This window comes from Buceros rhinoceros, unplaced genomic scaffold (genome assembly GCF_000710305.1).
Source record: "Buceros rhinoceros silvestris isolate BGI_N320 unplaced genomic scaffold, ASM71030v1 scaffold32097, whole genome shotgun sequence".
In the NCBI taxonomy this organism is placed as follows: Eukaryota; Metazoa; Chordata; class Aves; order Bucerotiformes; family Bucerotidae; genus Buceros; species Buceros rhinoceros.
The window spans coordinates 2106-20560 of record NW_010423581.1 but is presented as its reverse complement, the minus strand read 5'-3'; the positions used below and the strand labels follow the sequence as shown (position 1 = coordinate 20560).

The window sequence follows — 18455 nt, the reverse complement described above, 5'->3', positions numbered from 1 at the left end:
AGGAGAGTCAAAGACGTCTACCCAAGATGTCTACGCGTTTTTGCTCTGGAATCTATTCAAGCTTACAGCTTTCGAATGACTCCCTGTACCTCCACCTCCACACGCTTATTTAGGCTACAAAGATGAATAATATAGTAAAATCCGTCTGAAGGGCGATATATCTACTCCTACTGCACAGCTACATGAAAAACTACTCAAAACTGTTATTAACAAGTGATTTAAACTGAACGTTCTAGTTTCTGACATATAAAAAAGCTGTGTCCAAAATGAAAACCCAGAGGACACTATCCAGTATCTCTCATGGTAATACTGCTTTCCCGTGAAAGAAGGATGTCTAACGGTCACGTAAGACTTCCTAAGAAAAAACAATGGAATTAATACCAGACATTATAAAACAAGTACCAATGACTGGATCTTTTTGGAGATAACTGATATCAGAAATCTGCTAAGTTGAAAAGTATGTAAGGCAAAATACTTATCAGTTTATTCTTGTACTTCTTACTCCAGTGCCCTTGTATTTTTTACCCTATGAAATTCCTTATCAGTATCAATAAAATGAGTGCACTTTGCCTGCAATTAGTCTGAAGATGCAGTTTACGTGTTACGTTGGACACACTAGAAGATTTTACAAAAAACATCAATGCTTTACATCTCCTTGATAAACCTAATTTTATTTAAAATGTCTCCCAACAAGATTTCATTGTATTACGGTTCCATTAAAAAAAAAAAAAAAAAGATTACACAAAGGGAAGACAACTTGGACACAATGACAACTTCCAACAGCTCAGGGAGCTTCTATCATCTTACTGAAAATAATTTCAAATACATAACAAAAATACGATCCCATAGCAACACTCAACGCATTATTCAATTTTTAATAACCATTGGTTCATTCTGCTCATTATTTCTGTTTTACAAAAGCCTCTTATATTTGATGAAGCAGAACTGTTACTCTCAGCTACTATATAAGGCAAACGTGGTAATTTTGAAACAAAAAAACTTTATGCTTTCTTGTTGATGCTGTACAGACTTATCTTCTCTGTTCCACCAGTGCAAAGAAAGCACCGTTGTGACACTGGAGACACTTAAGCATTAGTATAAATTTGTAAACATGCAAGTAAGTTGTACTAGCAATTTAATTTTCTAGGTATATAAAGTGGAGTCTTGGAAGTTCAAAAATCCCTGACAACAGGCAAATCCCAGCAAACAGAGTAAATCTCAGAAAATGCTTTTTCTTCATTTATTAAGGAAAATGATCACTGATTATCAGGCAGCAATTCTTCATTTAGAGAAAATACTTGCCTTCACAACACAAGATACATATAACACGCCTCATATATACTCCCCATATACAAGCTTCTCCTGGAAAGAAACGTACCTTAAGTTCCCAGTGGTTGAACTTCCAACCGGGTGAATAGTTGTCTCTTAAATCAGCCCGTACACGGATATCAGCACGAAGCAGCCTATTACGGTATTCATTACACTTCTTCAGTAAAGCCTCTTTGTCCTCCTCAGCAAGGGAATTTGTGATACCACAGGGAATAATTACAACCTGCAATAGAACACAACATGTACTTTACATTATGAAAAAATAGTTCCTAGTTACTGTAAAAACTGAAAACCAATGTTGTGGCCCTATATCCCAGTAACTTCTTTCAAGTTCTCTGAAGTAAAGGATACATTTCCCTCTTCGTCCAAATGACACAGATAATTTTTTTTTAAATGACAGACTGTTAAAGGGAGCTTGTCCACCACAACCACCCCAATGATTTGTATTAACCTTATACAGCACAGTCTGCAATTAGACAGCTCCTCTCCTATGTTTAGTCTTCTGGGTGCCCGATATAGAAAGCTCACGAACTCCAAGACAGGAAAGGGAACAAAATGGTAGTTTAAGGCATTTTTACGTACCTGAACACAGGCTACGCGAGGTGGGAGCACCAATCCCATGTTATCTCCATGGATCATTGTCATTACACCAATAGTTCGAGTTGTAATGCCCCAGGAATTCTGATAAGCAAACTGTTTTTCTCCTGGTTTCTTGGGATCTTCAAATACAATTTCAAACATCTTTGAGAAATTCTGCCCTAGATGATGCGATGTTGCTCCCTGAAAGAGTTGTACACAGAAAATTCTACTCAATGGAAAGGTAAGTCTATCAAGCGTCAGTTTAAGACTTTTATCTTACTGTACATACTGAAAAAAATACCCTTCTCATAGATAAATACCTGGATAGCTCTTCCACTAGCAGATATAAATGCCTCTACAGTGGTTGTATAATCACCCCCAGCAAACTTCTCCTTCTCTGTCTTCCTTCCTTTCACAACAGGTATTGCTAGGAGATCTTCATACACTTGAGCATACAAATCAAGTATCTGCATCACCTAGGATAAACACACTATCTTAAGAATTACGCAGGATTTTGCATTTGCTAAATCATTAAATATTTTTATATGTCAGAGTCTAAAATCTTAAAGATTTAACACTTCTGCAAGACTGTGATTAAAAAAATAAATTTCTTCAATTGCTTTAAATTATGGCTGTTATTTTCAATGAATCAAATGGCAACAACTATAAACCACCACAGAAAACAAGAGTCACTGCAGAAATGCCAGTCCAGTGGTTATACTGACTTTGTTTCCACCTAAAAGTCTGAACATCTACTAAGTAAAGATATGCTAAGATACACAATAAATCATCTGTCTTTTGGGCAAAGGAAGTGTTGAAATTTCTAGAAGTTAACATGCCAACACACTGTTTAGATTTTTAAGGAAAACAGAGGTTTAAGAGAAGCATTCTTTATATATCATACTCTTCAAACTCCCCGTATCGTTTAATGAGGATAAAGCCTCAGACACGGGTTACATCTGAGAACAAAATGGGTTGCAGTGGCTCCCATGGGTTGCATGAGAGCTCCCAAAGAAAAGGAGGCAGATTTCTATGAGGTCCTAGTAAAAAGATCTGTTTGTGTTGCTATGGAGTAAGGTAACTTTCTGAAAGCAAAAGCTCCAGCACATTGGCTTTTTACCTCCTCTGCCGCTTCTTCATACGTTGCAAATGCTGTGTGACCCTCTTGCCAAAGGAACTCACGGGTGCGAAGAAAAGGTTGGGGATGTTTGAACTCCCAGCGCTGCAGGGGGAGAAATAAAAAAGCTGACCATCACGATTAACACTAAAGTGTCAAATTATTGTTAAAAATAACATTTATAAATAAGTATTAGAATATGAATAAGAAGTCAACTACTCACAGATTTCTACTTAAACAATATAATCAACAATATACATTGATAAAGTATGTTTTTATTAAAACCAGTGAGAAAAACAACTCATATAATCCACGTTCATACTTTTGCCATGAAATATGGGCTGTGATCTGTATCATCATGTCTCATCCTCATGGAATAATTGTCCTGCACTGCACTTACGATACAACAGATACTCAGAAATAGTGTACAGACATACCACAATATTGCACCACTGATTAAGCTTGATGGGAAGATCCCTGTGCGACTGCACCCACTTTGCATAGGCAGGATACATAACTGTAAAAAGAAAGCAGCTTTGGGTCTCTGCACAATACAGGCCAGTTTATGCCAAACCTTTCTTTTTTGCTACATGTAAGCTTAAAATTCTCTGCTGTGAGAACTCTGGTTTTATGTTTGATTCTCTTTAAAACACATTTTTTTTGTCTTAATATCTAATATTTTCACTGAAAAGAGAACTTTCACTTCATCCTGTGTCCCTGAAAAATAACTTGCTTGCTGCTGGTCAAAGTACAATTCCAAAGCTTGTTATCTAATGACATCATTTGTATGTAAATACATCTAGGTTCACAAACAGAAATTCACTGAGCTGGAGATTTCAGGATGCTATACCAAAACCAATACAATTAAAAAAAATCATCCAGCCTCAGGTCTTAAAAGTGTTTGTTCAAATTCCTCAGAGGAAATTTTAGTAGAAGCAAGTTTCACAGCTATAGTCAAAGTACATGCAAAACTGAAGTGAATCATGAGATGAAGAAATTTTCTGATGAACAATATAAAACAAACAAATAAACATGTTTTTTAAACATGTTTTTAAAGCAAGTCAGTCTTCAGGATATTAATGGAAAAATTCCTACAGTGTACATGTCCTAGAAGAGTCCATTTAAGGGAACATATAAGTATTGTGACATTTGCTATAAGCAAATTTGCTATATTTGCTATAAGCAAATTTGGATGAGTAGTTATAGAAAAGGTTCAAAAAAGAAAAAAAAAAAAAAAAAAAAAAAAAAAAAAAAAAAAAAAAAAAAAAAAAATAAAAAGGCTTTCCATTTTCCAAAACAGACTCTTGTCTATCAGCTACACTAAACCTGTGACTGTTTTCTTTACTGCCAAACTGCATGAAAAGCGGTCTACCTGTTTCACTTGTGGGACGTACAGCAATCGGTTCAGCCAGATCTGTTTTCCCAGATCTTGTGACCCAAGCAACCTAGAGGAAAAACAAAATATTAAAGAAATCAAATAGAACAAGTTTGAAAAACCCCTCACTTTCACACTCAGCTATAGACCAAATCCTTGGGTTTTCTTGTACATGGATTAAAACAGAGTTTTTAAGCGTACCTCAGGAGCAAAGTCAGCAATATGAGTCTTCTCTTTCTCTAGGGCAGCCTGGGACACAAACATGGGGAAGTAACAGTTTTCCACTCCAAGTTTCTTGATTTCTGCATCGAAGAAGTTCTTGATAGCTTCCCAAATAGCATAAGCCCATGGACGAAGAACGTAGCAGCCACTCACATCGTAGTATTCTATCATCTCTGCTTTTGTGATCACCTTTCAAAAGATTATTTGGATACTGGAGTTTCAATTTCATACACAAAGAACATTCAGTAATTCAAGCGTGTGGCATGCAATTCAAGAAAAATCTCCTAGTTAAAAGTTTTTGTGCTCAAAAAGTTAGCAAAGGCATGCTTTGAGATCGCTTTTGTTACCTATAATTAGAGAAAGTGAAACAGGAACATTAAGTTTAATAATAGATCTGAATAATGCAAACACTTGAGTAAAATTTTATGAATCCAAGAAAGAGACAGTACCTAATTTCCGGGAACCAATGAAATGCACTTTTGTAAGAAATGTCTTTTAACTCCCGCCAGAATATGCTATTCTTCAGGGTACAGGCCAACATTGTATGAGAGGCAATGTACACCACTCATATCTGAGGACAATCTCCCGCAAACAGGCTAATCTAAACTAATCATCATGAGCCAGCAAACTCATTTGGTATTAACAGATAACGAATTTTTGTTATACATCACCTTGAGATGAAATAAAACTCCCAAGCCTGTGAAATTCCTATCACTTCACTGAAGTTTTGCACTCTTAATGGAAAGGGAATTCATACATAATTTAAAAAAATCACGTATATATACATATATGATAGCAATGTAAGAAATAGGAAAGAGCAAGTAGCTTGCTTTGTATTAAAAAAAACCCAAAGAAACAGAAATACAAGTTAAAATATACATCTAAATCTGTTTTGGATTTATAAGAGAATGAAATAATGCTTTAATTCAAACTGATGTGCACTTACCTGAGAGAACCAGTCTGCAAGATTTTCTTCTTTTTTAGCTTCTAGACCCAGCCTGTGGTATTAGAAAAGAACCACATTTGTGCTGTACAGCATTTAGCAGTGAAATTCATCCTAACCTTTCTTCCTTCTTCCCTTGAGCAGGGTGCAGAAAAACGGTGGCCGGGAACAGAATATTTTAATTTTACTTCAAAAACTAACTTTTTCCGTTTTTTTCCTGACAGTTCAGTACATATTGGCTAGTAGGAATTGCTAGTATTTCCTTTCCTTGGCTAACAGGAGTATTCAATAAAAACAGCTCCATTTTTTTTCTACTGTTTGAACCCTTCTAATTCTCACCACGGTTGCATCAAAGAATCTCAAAAAGATGCATTATAAAATCCAATCACCTCCAGTAAGAACCTAAGGTTAATTAGATCTGTGTGTAAGCTGTTTTACCATGTATTTTTTTAAATTTCTTACCTAGCCAGTGGCTACAACTTCCGGAAACATATGCAACTTGTATTCACCCTTCATACGAATGTCAGTCACAGTGTTCAAGACAGAAAACTGACCCTACCATCCAAATAAAGATAACCAGTAAAACTACCGGATTCTAAAGTAGGCTAAACTCACCAGTCTCAGATAACAGTAGACAAAAGCAAAGTTTTTATATCTCTATAAACAGAGAAGTTTTAAGGTTGAAAAATGCATTTTTCTGGCATAATTTTTATACAAAATAACCATATCTCTGTCTCTCTCTTAACTTGTGATTTATGTATCTGAAACAGGATATAAATAGTGCTACATAATACACGCTCTGGAAAGACTTCTGAACTCAGAGTGGGAGCAAGAGAGGAGATGCACAGCCATCTTCACCAGAGAGCTCCTCCATCAACAGCACTGCTTGCTCTGGGTTGGGTTACATACTTCCCATGGGACTCACGGTAAGTATTTTGGAAGCCCTGGTCCAGTGAAATAAGCATAAGGGGTTTTTTTCTCTCCAGGGCTTATACTGAGCAAGATACAGCAGCATATTTGCAGAAGCAAATAATGAAGCATAGCAAGTTCTCAGTGACAGTCACAGTACCCACAGTAACAGAGTGTGTACACCGCTTTGTGCTTTCAACAGGTGAGGTAGAATTTTCCTCAGTCAGATGCTGAGGTACAACTGACACTACATAAACTTCGGTAACTTGCTTTTGGCTTGATCCTACGCATGAAAATCAACAGTGATTTTGCAAATGTCCACGCCTCCAAGTGAAAAGAGAAACCTGTAAAACTCTAAATCTGAATAAACAGTTGAGGTTTCTAGTAGACAGATTAAAGGCTGCATCTTTACCTGGTTTGTTTCTTTGGGCCTTGACCCTCTCCTGACCCGCTTGAGAAGAGCTCGTTACCACCCTGTCCTTGCAAAGATTCTTTCTTTGGGCCATCATTTTGCTTCTGTTGCTTACTCTGCTTTTCAGACTTGTTCTCTTTCTCTTTCTTCTTCTTGTCTTTGTCATCAGTGCCAGTAGTGGAAACTGGTTTATAGTCAACTCCAGCAACGGATTTATACTGGGCCTTCAACTGAAGAAGTTCCTTAACAGCTGCATCTATCTTTTCCTTGAAGAACAGAAAAATAAAGATAAATTTATACAGAAAGCACAGGAATAAAATGGCTCTATCAAAAAAATAAAATGGATCTATGTATGGCGTTGTGGACATCCACACAGCATTGGGGGGAAAATCTGCAAAAGCCAACGCTTAAATGTGTTAACTTTTTAAGGATCATATCTGATGGGAATAATTTTAAAAGTACACTTAAGATCTCAGAATTCAAATGCTGCCTATTTTAAATGCACATTTCTAATTCCCATAATCACACTGTATTTAAAATAAATGTTTACATTTTAATACATATATTACCACTATTACATTGCAGTGTGCTTTTACCTTTTCTGCTTTTTCTGCTTTCAATTTCCTAACTTCGTCTCCTTGAAGAGCTACTTTGCTAAACAGGGCTTTAGCTTCAGGTGTGTCTGGACCACTGGGGACTGGGTTTGACGCCTGAGGCAAAGCATTTTGAGCTACTGGTGGCTGTCCTGGCTTGTAGTCCTGCCCAGTCGCTTCCTTGTAGTCAGCTTTTAGAGAAAGAAGGAGTTTTACTGCTTCATCTATTTCATCCTATATGGAGGACAAATAGCAAGGTGTACTGGTGAGAATTAAAGAGACAAGAAGAAGCATTGATTTTCAGGCTACAAAAATAAAATTTCCATCTAGCAATAAACAGTGCTTCATAATTAGGGGAGGTCACTATCCTGGTCTTCCTCAAGCAGCAGGAGTATGTTTGCAAACTGTCACATTGAACCAGAACGTTCCCCTAGCCCACTCGGCCAGCTATAACCTGTTAATAACTGCAGCAGAATCTACACAGAAAAATACAATAAACTGTTTTAGAAAAGAGCTTTTAAAAAGCAGACAAAACCAAACAATCAAATGGAAAAAAACCCAACACCGAAACCCATTCTGCAAGGTAGAAATGAGTAGAAAAAAACTTCAGTTCCTGAAAACATATAAGTTTGTTTCTCTATTCTTTTCCACAACTTTTTGTCAAGTTTTGCTATTGTTGCAGCACACTAGATACTTTTATCTTCCCTTGTCCCATTAAAAACTTCTACAGGGTTGACGCCTGCCATACTTGTGCCTATTCATCTAGATATAAGAGGTAAAATTTGACTTTCTACACCAGTGGATTTAGAATTTACATCTCAGAGTCAAGGAAGCATTGAACTAACTTTGTTAGTGTAAACTGATGGCTAAGCTATGACCCAGACACAAGGGAGTTTGATAATTACTTGCTGAAAGATTTCCCCCCAGTGGCAAAACGTGGTAAGAATTACAATCGCTTACTCTCTATTTACTATTATACCTTGGAAGCTTTCTCTGCCTTCAGTCTGCGTACCACTTCCCCTTGTTCAGCTACATTATCATAAAGTGCTTTGCCATCCACTAAGCTACAGGGTGCCAAGTTAGTGCAGCATACAGAAGATGGAGGTGTAGCAGGAGGTATACAAGATGGAGCTGAAGGTGGATTTCCAGGCTTGTACTCTTGACCTGTCTTTTGTTTATATTCTGCTTTTAGATTTAAAAGAATTTTCACAGCCTCATCTATTTGTTCCTGGAGCAAGAAAGGAAAAACAGCAGTTGGAGATAAAGATAGAAATAACAGAGAAGCAACACAATAGCCAGGATAACATAGAATCATCTGGTTGGAAGAACATAACCCTTACTAGAACAGCACCAACACAGCTGTTGTAATAAAACTTCTAGAGCTAATCTGTTAGTATAGGTTGTCATTATTGAGCTCTGTGGTAAAACTTTTTAGCCAGAATTCCTACGAGTTACACCACAGAGGACGGTATGAGGCGGTATATATAAGGGCTGATTTCTGTGCCATGAATTTTCTCATTTAGGCAGCTTAGTTCCCTCCAGTTACAGCAGTCCGTGACTTTGTACGCTGCACAATGGCAGCAAATACTCAGACTCCGAATAAAGAATCGTTCCCTGGCCACTATCAAATTGCTCCCAAATTATTATTGCCATTCTACCTTCCAAGTTACATCCCTTTTTTCAAGGTACTGCCTATACGCTGCTTCACTTATGTTGCGACACTAAAAAAGAACCTGTTTTATGTATTTTCCAGGTTCTCCATGCACTATCACAGAGCTGATGAAGTCAGCCACATCATCGGCTTAAGTGAATGTGGGAAAGCACCTCATGGAATTTGAAAGTACTTGCTTATATTTTGTTCCTCAAGTTTCACAAAACCTATAGTTAGGTTTCAGTCTAAAGTGAAAATATTGTTCCACTCAGAACTATTCACTGCTAATACACCTTTGAAGCTCTCTCCGATTTAAGTTTGCGGACCACTTCGCCTTGTTCAGCAACTTGGTTGTATAGAGATTTGCTGTCTACTGGAGCTGGGGACGGAAGAGTAGAAACAGGAGAAGACTGAGGAGGGACAAAGACCACAGGTGGACTTCCAGGTTTGTACTCTTGGCCTGTCTGTTGTTTATACTCTGCCTTTAGGGATAAAAGGACCTCCACAGCAGCACCTATCTCATCCTGAAAGAGAAAGGAAGGGGCAGAAAGAGGGAGGAACAAAGATATGGAGACATAAGATTCTGAAGTACATCTTCAATACTTCCACTAAAAGACCTATGGTTTATGCTCATCTATTCCTTTTTCTTAACTTTTTAGTAGAGTTATTCAGAGAAGTTTTCTCTACTAGTTTCCTACTTCAACAAAGTAACTCCCGTTAAGGGATATACAACCCTAATAACAATAAACTAATTAGTTAATTAATAAACTAATTAGTTAATTAGTTTAGATCTTCCCATCTAGATTTTATGGTGTCACCAAGACACTATCATGAACAGTATTTAACCACCAGGCAATGTGTGTTATTTCTCACCTTTTCTTGCACTGCATTAGAAATAATGGAAAGCATGGAAAGAACACAGCTACTAGCAGCCATGTTTTCTATGCCCAGTTCCAGACAGGAAGATGTCCCAAAATATCTGTAGTATTTGGATCTTTACCTTCTTCTTTCCTTTCTGGTTCTGGGATCTTGTTTTGTTTTGAAGGTCTAAATACCACAAGTCAACCCCATGTAGTCACATAATTTGAACATATTTACTTAAACAAGTAAATAAATACTGCAGGAAATTTTAAACCCAAGGACCAGATTTGGATACTTAATCAACTCATGCTGTCCCCATTTCAGAACAGCAGTCTAAGAAATATAGGAACGTGCTTGCATCTTCACTAATATTAACACAAACTTTGTCAGACATATCTAGATAAAAGCACTGGAAAACACAAGTCTTGTCAGAACAGAGCCCAGTCCAATGATCATCACTATGAAAACATGGATCCATAAGCACTCGTTCACCTCCACAGACAGAGGACAATGGGCTGTGCAAATCCAAACAAACAAATGAAAAAACAGTTTAATCAGCCACCTTAGGTGCTTTCTCAGCTTTCAGTTTTCGGACCACTTCTCCTTGCTCTGCTACTTTATCATACAGAGCTTTACTGTCCAGGGTACCAGAGGTCTCAAGCCTTGAAGACGGTTCAGTTACAGACACTGGAGGATTTCCAGGCTTGTATTCCTGGCCCGTCTTCTCTTTGTATTCTGCTTTCAAGGCCAGCAACTCTTTCACAGCTTTATCGATATCTTCCTTTGCTGCCTTCTTAGCTTTCAAGTCACGAACTATATCACCCTGTGCAGACACTCTGTTGTAAATGACCAGGTGACTTTCAGATACAGTACTGGCTGGAGTAGAGTTATCAACAACAAGTGGAACAGATTTTCCTTTCACAGTGGAACTAGCCTTAAAAAAAAAAAAAAGAAAAAAAAAGCCAAGTATTCAACACGAAAACCTTGTACAGTATGTACAGTAATAGATGTACAGCAATACACTTTATGGTACTTTTCTAAAACACAAGTTTACCTCTTTCTTTGCAGTTTCAGCTTTGGCCTTCTCTTTTGACCCAGATGTTGGCATCTCCTTAGTGTGTCCATCAGGGATGTAAATCAAAATGCACGGGGCATCTTTGCAGCTGTAAGGACTGCAACAGGATTTACAGAAAACACAACAAAGAAAATACAAGATACATAAGCAACTTTTATTGAAATAAATAGCATACTCTTTCTACAAAATGTATTTAACTACGGTTACTCAAATTTACATAATTGGGGATGTGCATTGATTCCTGTTATCTACAAGTTTTCTTTCTGTTACAATATTACGCTGGAATGCAATGAAACTTGGATGTTTGGGAGCTTGCCACAGAACTGTTACAATTAGGTAGTATGTGCACACTCACACTGGGCAATACCTGTTTTATTCTGTAACACTGTTCCTTAATTTTTTTTTATGTAGGATGACAAGGAAACCATGATCTCTTTACTATATCCAAGTCAGCTGAAGTGCTCCGGAAGTGCCATGTACTTGGCTTAGACAGTTGGAAGAGGGAGGAATGTACAGGCTAAAAGCCACGCCGGTCCACAGAAATATTCCACAGAAACGTCATGGTAAAGGGGCAAATACTTGCAGGCAACAACGTTCTTGCTAATTCATGTGTGAAAAACATTTCAACACAGCAAGCTAAAGCAATTCAGGGAAGTCTGCTTAGGCCGTTCGTAGGTACCTTACCTCACTGGCTCATAGGGCTGGTCACAAATAAAGAATCCTCTCCTCTGAAGCTGTATGATGTCCCCTTTTTTTAATTCCCTAAGGCACGGATCACCTAACATCAGTTCTTCTTGCTGTAAGTGTCAAAAGAAATCAGTCCAAAACTAACCGAGTGCAAGAAATAGTATGAAATGCAGTACAGCTGTAGAAGGGTAGCGGTGATTTTCTGATTTCAGAAGTGTTGAAATGTTGGTTAATTCCACAGGCAGCTGAACAAGTACTAGCAAGAACATCATAAGAAGGTATCAGGACTCTAACTACTGGTCCCAGGAGTGTAAAAGCCATGTAATACCTGAGGAAATACGAGTCAAATTTTAATTTCGAAATTATGAGAGGTTAAATGGAAAACATGGCAACTAGATACTCCAGTGCATGACTTACTCATTTGACAAATGAAATCTTTAAATTAAAAAAAGAGTAACTAGAAATAGTGCTGGCAAAAAAACCTGCCAAGCATTAAGCTTTGTGGAATAAAGGTGACGAAAAGCTAACTTACCTTGCTGTTTTGGTTGATATATTGCTTGAAATCCTCATCTTTGCCTAGAACTGGCTTAGTGATCAGATGCTCGTAAGTAACACAGACAGTTGGGATGACTGGTGCACGGGGAGTTTCTGCTAACCAAGTGATCTTCGTTGTTTTTTTGAAGTCCTTATTCTCTAAGTTCAACTTGGCATCGATGGACACAATTTTCCCGTTTGAATTTCTACAGGAAAACAGAAATGGTAAGACTAAAGCCTAAATGATTAGTTCTCATTTTATACTACAGACCATCAAGAGATCCACTGAAAAACAAGTGTTCAGAGTTCACTTTTGAATGTGGAAGACACAGGAAATCAAACGGTGGATTCACTTTGCTTGAAGTCCTCCTTTTATTTCGATTTCTTAAATATCAAGAGACAGTAAAGAACACGGGAAAAAACCCCTACCTATTTATGTTCTCTATGCCAGCTCACCCCATTCTGCCACTGTCAACGCAACCATCTCAAAGACACTATGAAGACATTAATGGTCTCCTTCCCACCTCAACAGTTCTGCAGCTGTGATAGGTTTAGGTTTTTAGTACGCAAAAGCATTACTCATTAGAGAGTGAAGGCTGCTAAGATTCCAGGAGGTTTATTTTGTCTGAAAAAGCTGTTTCACAGTGGAAATATTAGAGAAACACAGAGAACACTGGGTGAGAGAGATGGCCAGTATCAGGACTGACTGATGACTTCAGACCTGAATCTACAGTAAAATAAGCTCTATGCTAAAATGCAGTTTTGTGACATATTTTAAAGTAGATAACCTATATACAAAATCACAGAATGGACGTATATAGACAATCATCAATATTTTACTGTTACAAACTACTTATTATAAGAAAAAAAAATCAACAAAATGCTGAAAAGCAAAGATTAATTTCATCCCTCAATAAACAGGTTACCTGTTTAATTTGGTGATGATAATATTGCCCCAATTTATGAATGTAACCACTTCTCCCTCTGTCAGGGTCTCTGCATCTGCGCCCTCGATCAGGACTCTGGAGCCATACCACACAGGTTTCAACCCAACTTCGGCATTCTGTGAATAATGATTTTCATTTCAAAGGAGAGATGGTTATTATACAAGCTGACTAAAGTTAACGTAGCGCCAAAACACTGTTTTATTTATGACAGAAGACAGATGAAGATAGAGGACAGACAATTACAGCAACACAAAACTACTCCTCCACAACTCCCTCAGGTTTCTCATTCACAGGTGTTGCATGCATTTCTCTGACAGTACGCTGAAAAAATCCTGTCTTCTATCAAATACTAGCTCCAACACAACTGACAGCATATCCCATTTCCTGAAGGTCCCTACATCTTTAAGATCTTACAGGTAAAAACTAAATTAAGTTTTTCTCAAGTTTCCATTTTGCTATTCAAATTCCCTTCAAAAGTAATTTCACAACTCTGATTTTTGCTTTTTTACATAGTTAATATGGAAACAAATACGGAGCTTCTCTCAGCTGTGAAGACAGAAACTGGAAACACATCACTCATAATAAAAATATTCAGCTTTAAAGCATCTCAAACTTTTTTTTTTTTAAAGAGGCAGACAGCTGGGAATTCAGACTTTTTCAGCTGATAAGGAGTTTGAAAATTGTTTCTTCTGGTCAGTAGTTCTTCCATTATGTATTGAAGGAAGAATTTTTAATATCAATGGTTTAATATACTGGTTTGCATCTGACCAAACTTCAGACTTTCTGACTCTTTGAAGAGTCACAATTCTCACTAGCATCTGCTCAAAACCTGTTTCTCTGTTTACCTGCCACAGGGAAGAGGGCAAATGAGATGTCCACCTCTCAGTTACAAAAAATGGCTACAGGAACACTGAGAGCAACAAAACAAATAGATGAAGCAAAACCTCAACAATAGTTTCCATGTATAAGAGTATAAGGGATGTTTTTAAAGAAGCTTAAGTACAGTCTTACACTCAAAGGAAAGCGTCCTTCCTAATTGTAGCACCAAAAAAGAACTGTATCAGTAACACATTCCCCTTCTCAGGGGTTATTATTCTGTTTAGTGGATACTAAGATTTTCAAATTAGCAAGTTCTTACCTTTTCATAATAACTATTTGAAGTCACATTAAAAAATGCAGAGGTTGACAGAATTAACAAGTTACTATATCACTTCTCTACCTAAGTCTAATTTTATAAGCTATTTTAAAAAAATTTCCTGCATACTTGTGTATAGACAGTATCTACTGTATTATACCCATAAAGCTTGAATAAAAATTTGTATTTAAGCTTCTCTGTGAAAGTTAGTATCAAACAACAATAAAAAAAATCTGAGCATCACTCCATACTTGTAACATTTAGCCACTTCTGAAAACTCTCAAAGAGGCCTTTCAATGTGCTCTCTCTATGCACTCCACCTATTTACAAAAGGAGTTTCCTACATCCTCTTAACAGAACAAACAAGCTCAGTAGTTGCCCAGTTTTAACAATTCTGTGAAAAAAAAAAGTACACCTTGGTTTTATGTCATGCTGTCTGAGCAGGTTAAAAGAAGGACCCTCCCTGCTGACTGCTCCAAGTCAAGGTACTTCCAACCTTATTGATCTGCAATACAAGAATATTAAGAGAGTAAAGCGAGAACCTTTGGATGTTTAGCCACTTCCTTCATCTCCTCTTGAGCTTCAGGGATGTTTACTGGAACTACGGCATCTTTCAGTAGAGCAGTGTACCGAGGTGCTACTGGGTCTATAACCTACAAAAAACAAATGAGATGGATCGTGACTGTATGACAGTGATAGAGAAATAAGATGTTGTAAAAAAAACCACCACCACCAAAAAGGAATATTAACTGGTATTCTTTATGTTACTGCATTTTTTTAATGTTTGCTTTAACATTACTTTAATCCAAAGCCACAGAGAAGTGAGAAAACGGTAGTAATGCTTCACAATTTCCCACCTGTACTCAAATATTTTTAATAAAAACTATGGATGGATACTACTGACACAAAGAGTAACCAAAATTATGAGCTAATGCCTCATAATGTAGTTTAATAGAGCTTTAATATGCACACAGGCTATTACATCTGGACCATTTTCTCTCCAGGTAGCTGAATTTAAAGCGGTAATTTATCAGTGCAGTTCATCCTTTTTCCAGCAGCACAAGATCTGATCCCATACTCATTTCCCAGGTCAGTACTCTAGCAGAATCAGTGACAGACCTGGCTATAGAGGAAGCACCAATTAGGTCTGCAATTTTAATACAGACGCATTAGATACTATAATAAGGCAACACCATAACATTGACTTCATCAGGATTTCTACAACGTGAATTTGGCAAGAAAAATGTTTTCCTGCATTTTTACTGCCCATTTTCAAACTCAGCTGGCCTACTTTTCCACAGCATTTTTCATACCTGAAATACTAGTTTGTCAAATTGTTCAGAGGCACTTTAAAATATCATCCAAGTAAAACAGTTGTCTAGGATCAAAAGGAGTATCGGGGATCTACCAGTTTATCTGGAAGCTAATTCAAAGGAAAACACCAGCTTTTATTAATATAAAGTGATTTCATTTTCTCCTTAGTTTATTCCTGCTCAGGTGAAAAACTACATGGCCTTTTCAGGAAAAAATATTTAGCATCTAATTACTTGACATTAGTGAGTAAGGTGATATGATGATGTAAATGTGTGACTCCTTAGAAGTGTAAGCTCAGAGTCACTGAACTCAGACTTCTAAGTATTACACATGCACGTTAAAAAAGGATGTGAGTGTGTATGTCAAAATAGAAAATAGAAATGTATTATGTCATTTATTATCACATAATCAAATATCACAATGTGATAACTTATGACTGAATTCTACAATGTTATTACCAGGCTCTTTATTTTACTCATTAAAACTTGAATCCTTCCTCAGATGACAGGTATTAAAATGTCAGTAGCATAATTACAGGCTAACATATAAAATGAGAGCTCTCAGACTGACGGCATCTTTGAGCTCAGAACTACCTGCATGCAACCAGTTCGTTTTGCTCATATTGCAAACTCTATGCACAGATACATGTAAATAAAATCGGCTAATATGGTGCTATCCAAGAGTTGAGTAAGAGGTCTAAGAAACTCAGTTTTAAAGCCAATTTGAAAAAATGAGCCCTGACAGTCCATTGCCCAAAATCCAATTCTTACTCATAAATATATTTATGCAGCAACAGAAAGAACCAATTCATAAACCTTTGGGTATGTAGCAGACCAAATGCAAAATACATGAAGAAATACCAGATACATGCCAGACAAGCAAAAGAACTACTTAAATGAACAGATCTGGGTACTAACTAAGCAAAACCAAGCAGGAATCCCAATGCAAAATAACAGGTGTTTCCACAATCACACAAAATATGCAATCAGCATTGTAACAATTCGCCTTATTATAGTGTCCAAGCATCCGCTGCCAAAAAGCAACTAACCGTGTCAAGATGCAATATTCCTTATTTGACATTCAGTCAGAAACATCAGCAGTGCTGGCTTTATCTACATCAGCTGTATACGCAGCGCGTTAGTCCTTTTGCCACAGAGAGGAGAAGCGGCCAGAGTGAATCAAATTGAGTAAGATTTGTGTTTGTAGTAACGAATCAGCCAAACCAGGAAGGGGCAGCCTTTTAAAACTAGGAATAATGCATTTTCAGTGGGTTTGTAGAGCTCCTGTTATATAAGCGAATGTGACTGCGCTATGAAGCTGCAAAATGATAGCTTATACTATGTATGCTTACAGCACTGTAAGCTATATGCTAAGGTAAAAAGCATTAAGTAATACCTTCTTACAGATAGCTCGCAGCTTGAAAGCAGAAAAATGAAATGCAGTTTTCATATCAGGTTTACAGCAAATATCATTATCTTTCCCCGTACTAAGTAAAGCAAGTAAGTATTGGTATAGGAGAATCAACAGGATTAATGCTAGTCCAGGTTAGAAAGGGGGGGGACATTCCATTTTCCTGAAAGTGTGCCAAATGATGCAACATATTGCAACTGCTACTTGTTGTGATAAGCACTCCAATGAATGCTGGGTTCTCTACATATCCCAGGAAGAGGATACCGTGAGTAGCATCTAATTCAAGTAGGCACATACCTTTTTGTTAAAGGACCAAATTTTATCCCACTCCATATTCACAACAGATCGAGAGGAGCCCTGGAAAAAAACCCCACATTAATATAAATATTTTAGCTGTTAGACTCATTTAAAACAAAGTCCTTTGAAGACTACAAACCCTCTACGGTTTTCATTCGTCAAAGCATCTTAGAAAGGCATCTTGAGCTTGCAATTTTTACACTTCTAAAAGTAAGAAACGTGCTACCCCATTTTGCCAGGACCTGCTCACCGGTATTAATATTGTCGAAGTCATATACATGAAAGCAGCAAACCTTCAAAAGAAGAAGCCTCTCAGTGACAATTACTTTAACTGAAACTTGTCCTTACCAAGCGAGATTCAAAGAGAAAAGAACACCCACCTGAGCAGCAATAAACTGTTTTAGCCCTTCAACGGTCATGCCTCTTCTTAGGACTCCACGCACAGTGGGAAATCTTGGGTCATCCCTAGTGGAAGATGTTGTTTCATCAGTGTTATGTGCTAAGTTCTAACTAATAGTTACACTGATCTAAAACGTTACTAATACACAGGTTCAGTGTATTTTACTTGCATGGATTAAGAGCTAGGTGAGAAAACCTAAGGGAAAAGACTGAGCTCTTATCCACGCAAAATGTATGGTGCAGGTTCTCCTCCTACTTCATCCCAGAGAGGGAAGCTATCTCTTGGTGAGGTGCCTCTTTTCCTATATCCATTCAATCTTAAGTCTCTCAAACACTGGCAACGCAAGAGTAGTTCCTACCACATTACTTCCTTTTCAATGGCACCTGCACAATGGAACCTTAAACAACAGGGCTTGAGTCTTTCTTGCTCAAGAGAAATGAGAGAGATGAGTGACAATGACAACATTATCTCTCTACAACAGAAGGTATAGAATTCTATGATTTTACTCTCTCACGCAAGAAATAAAGAGGCCCAGTCTGAAATGTAAAAATATGTGTTGGTGAGAACAAAAAAAGAGATAATTTAGGCTCTAGCAGAGTGGCTTCAGGCATAAGCTACGAATCTAGGGGTCCCACCCAACCAAAAAATAAAACCAATGGCGGGGG

The 18455-nt window shown here is 37.4% G+C and overlaps 1 protein-coding gene across 1 annotated transcript in view; it reads right to left on the bottom strand.

Moving 5' to 3' along the window:
• LOC104497228 (bifunctional glutamate/proline--tRNA ligase-like) overlaps positions 1 to 18455 on the bottom strand; it is a gene marked incomplete at its 5' end in the record, with an annotated part of 26346 nt that overhangs the window by 6757 nt on the left and 1134 nt on the right. Inside the window, 20 exons of the mRNA XM_010140456.1 lie at positions 1379 to 1552; positions 1912 to 2109; positions 2229 to 2384; positions 3029 to 3130; positions 3463 to 3542; positions 4398 to 4470; positions 4602 to 4811; positions 5569 to 5620; positions 6887 to 7152; positions 7483 to 7713; positions 8459 to 8707; positions 9424 to 9654; positions 10554 to 10925; positions 11046 to 11163; positions 11751 to 11863; positions 12286 to 12493; positions 13214 to 13350; positions 14912 to 15022; positions 17391 to 17450; positions 17771 to 17855. Coding sequence (XP_010138758.1) covers positions 1379 to 1552; positions 1912 to 2109; positions 2229 to 2384; positions 3029 to 3130; positions 3463 to 3542; positions 4398 to 4470; positions 4602 to 4811; positions 5569 to 5620; positions 6887 to 7152; positions 7483 to 7713; positions 8459 to 8707; positions 9424 to 9654; positions 10554 to 10925; positions 11046 to 11163; positions 11751 to 11863; positions 12286 to 12493; positions 13214 to 13350; positions 14912 to 15022; positions 17391 to 17450; positions 17771 to 17855 — 3226 coding nt within the window. The remainder of the gene's footprint in view (positions 1 to 1378; positions 1553 to 1911; positions 2110 to 2228; positions 2385 to 3028; positions 3131 to 3462; positions 3543 to 4397; positions 4471 to 4601; positions 4812 to 5568; positions 5621 to 6886; positions 7153 to 7482; positions 7714 to 8458; positions 8708 to 9423; positions 9655 to 10553; positions 10926 to 11045; positions 11164 to 11750; positions 11864 to 12285; positions 12494 to 13213; positions 13351 to 14911; positions 15023 to 17390; positions 17451 to 17770; positions 17856 to 18455) is intronic.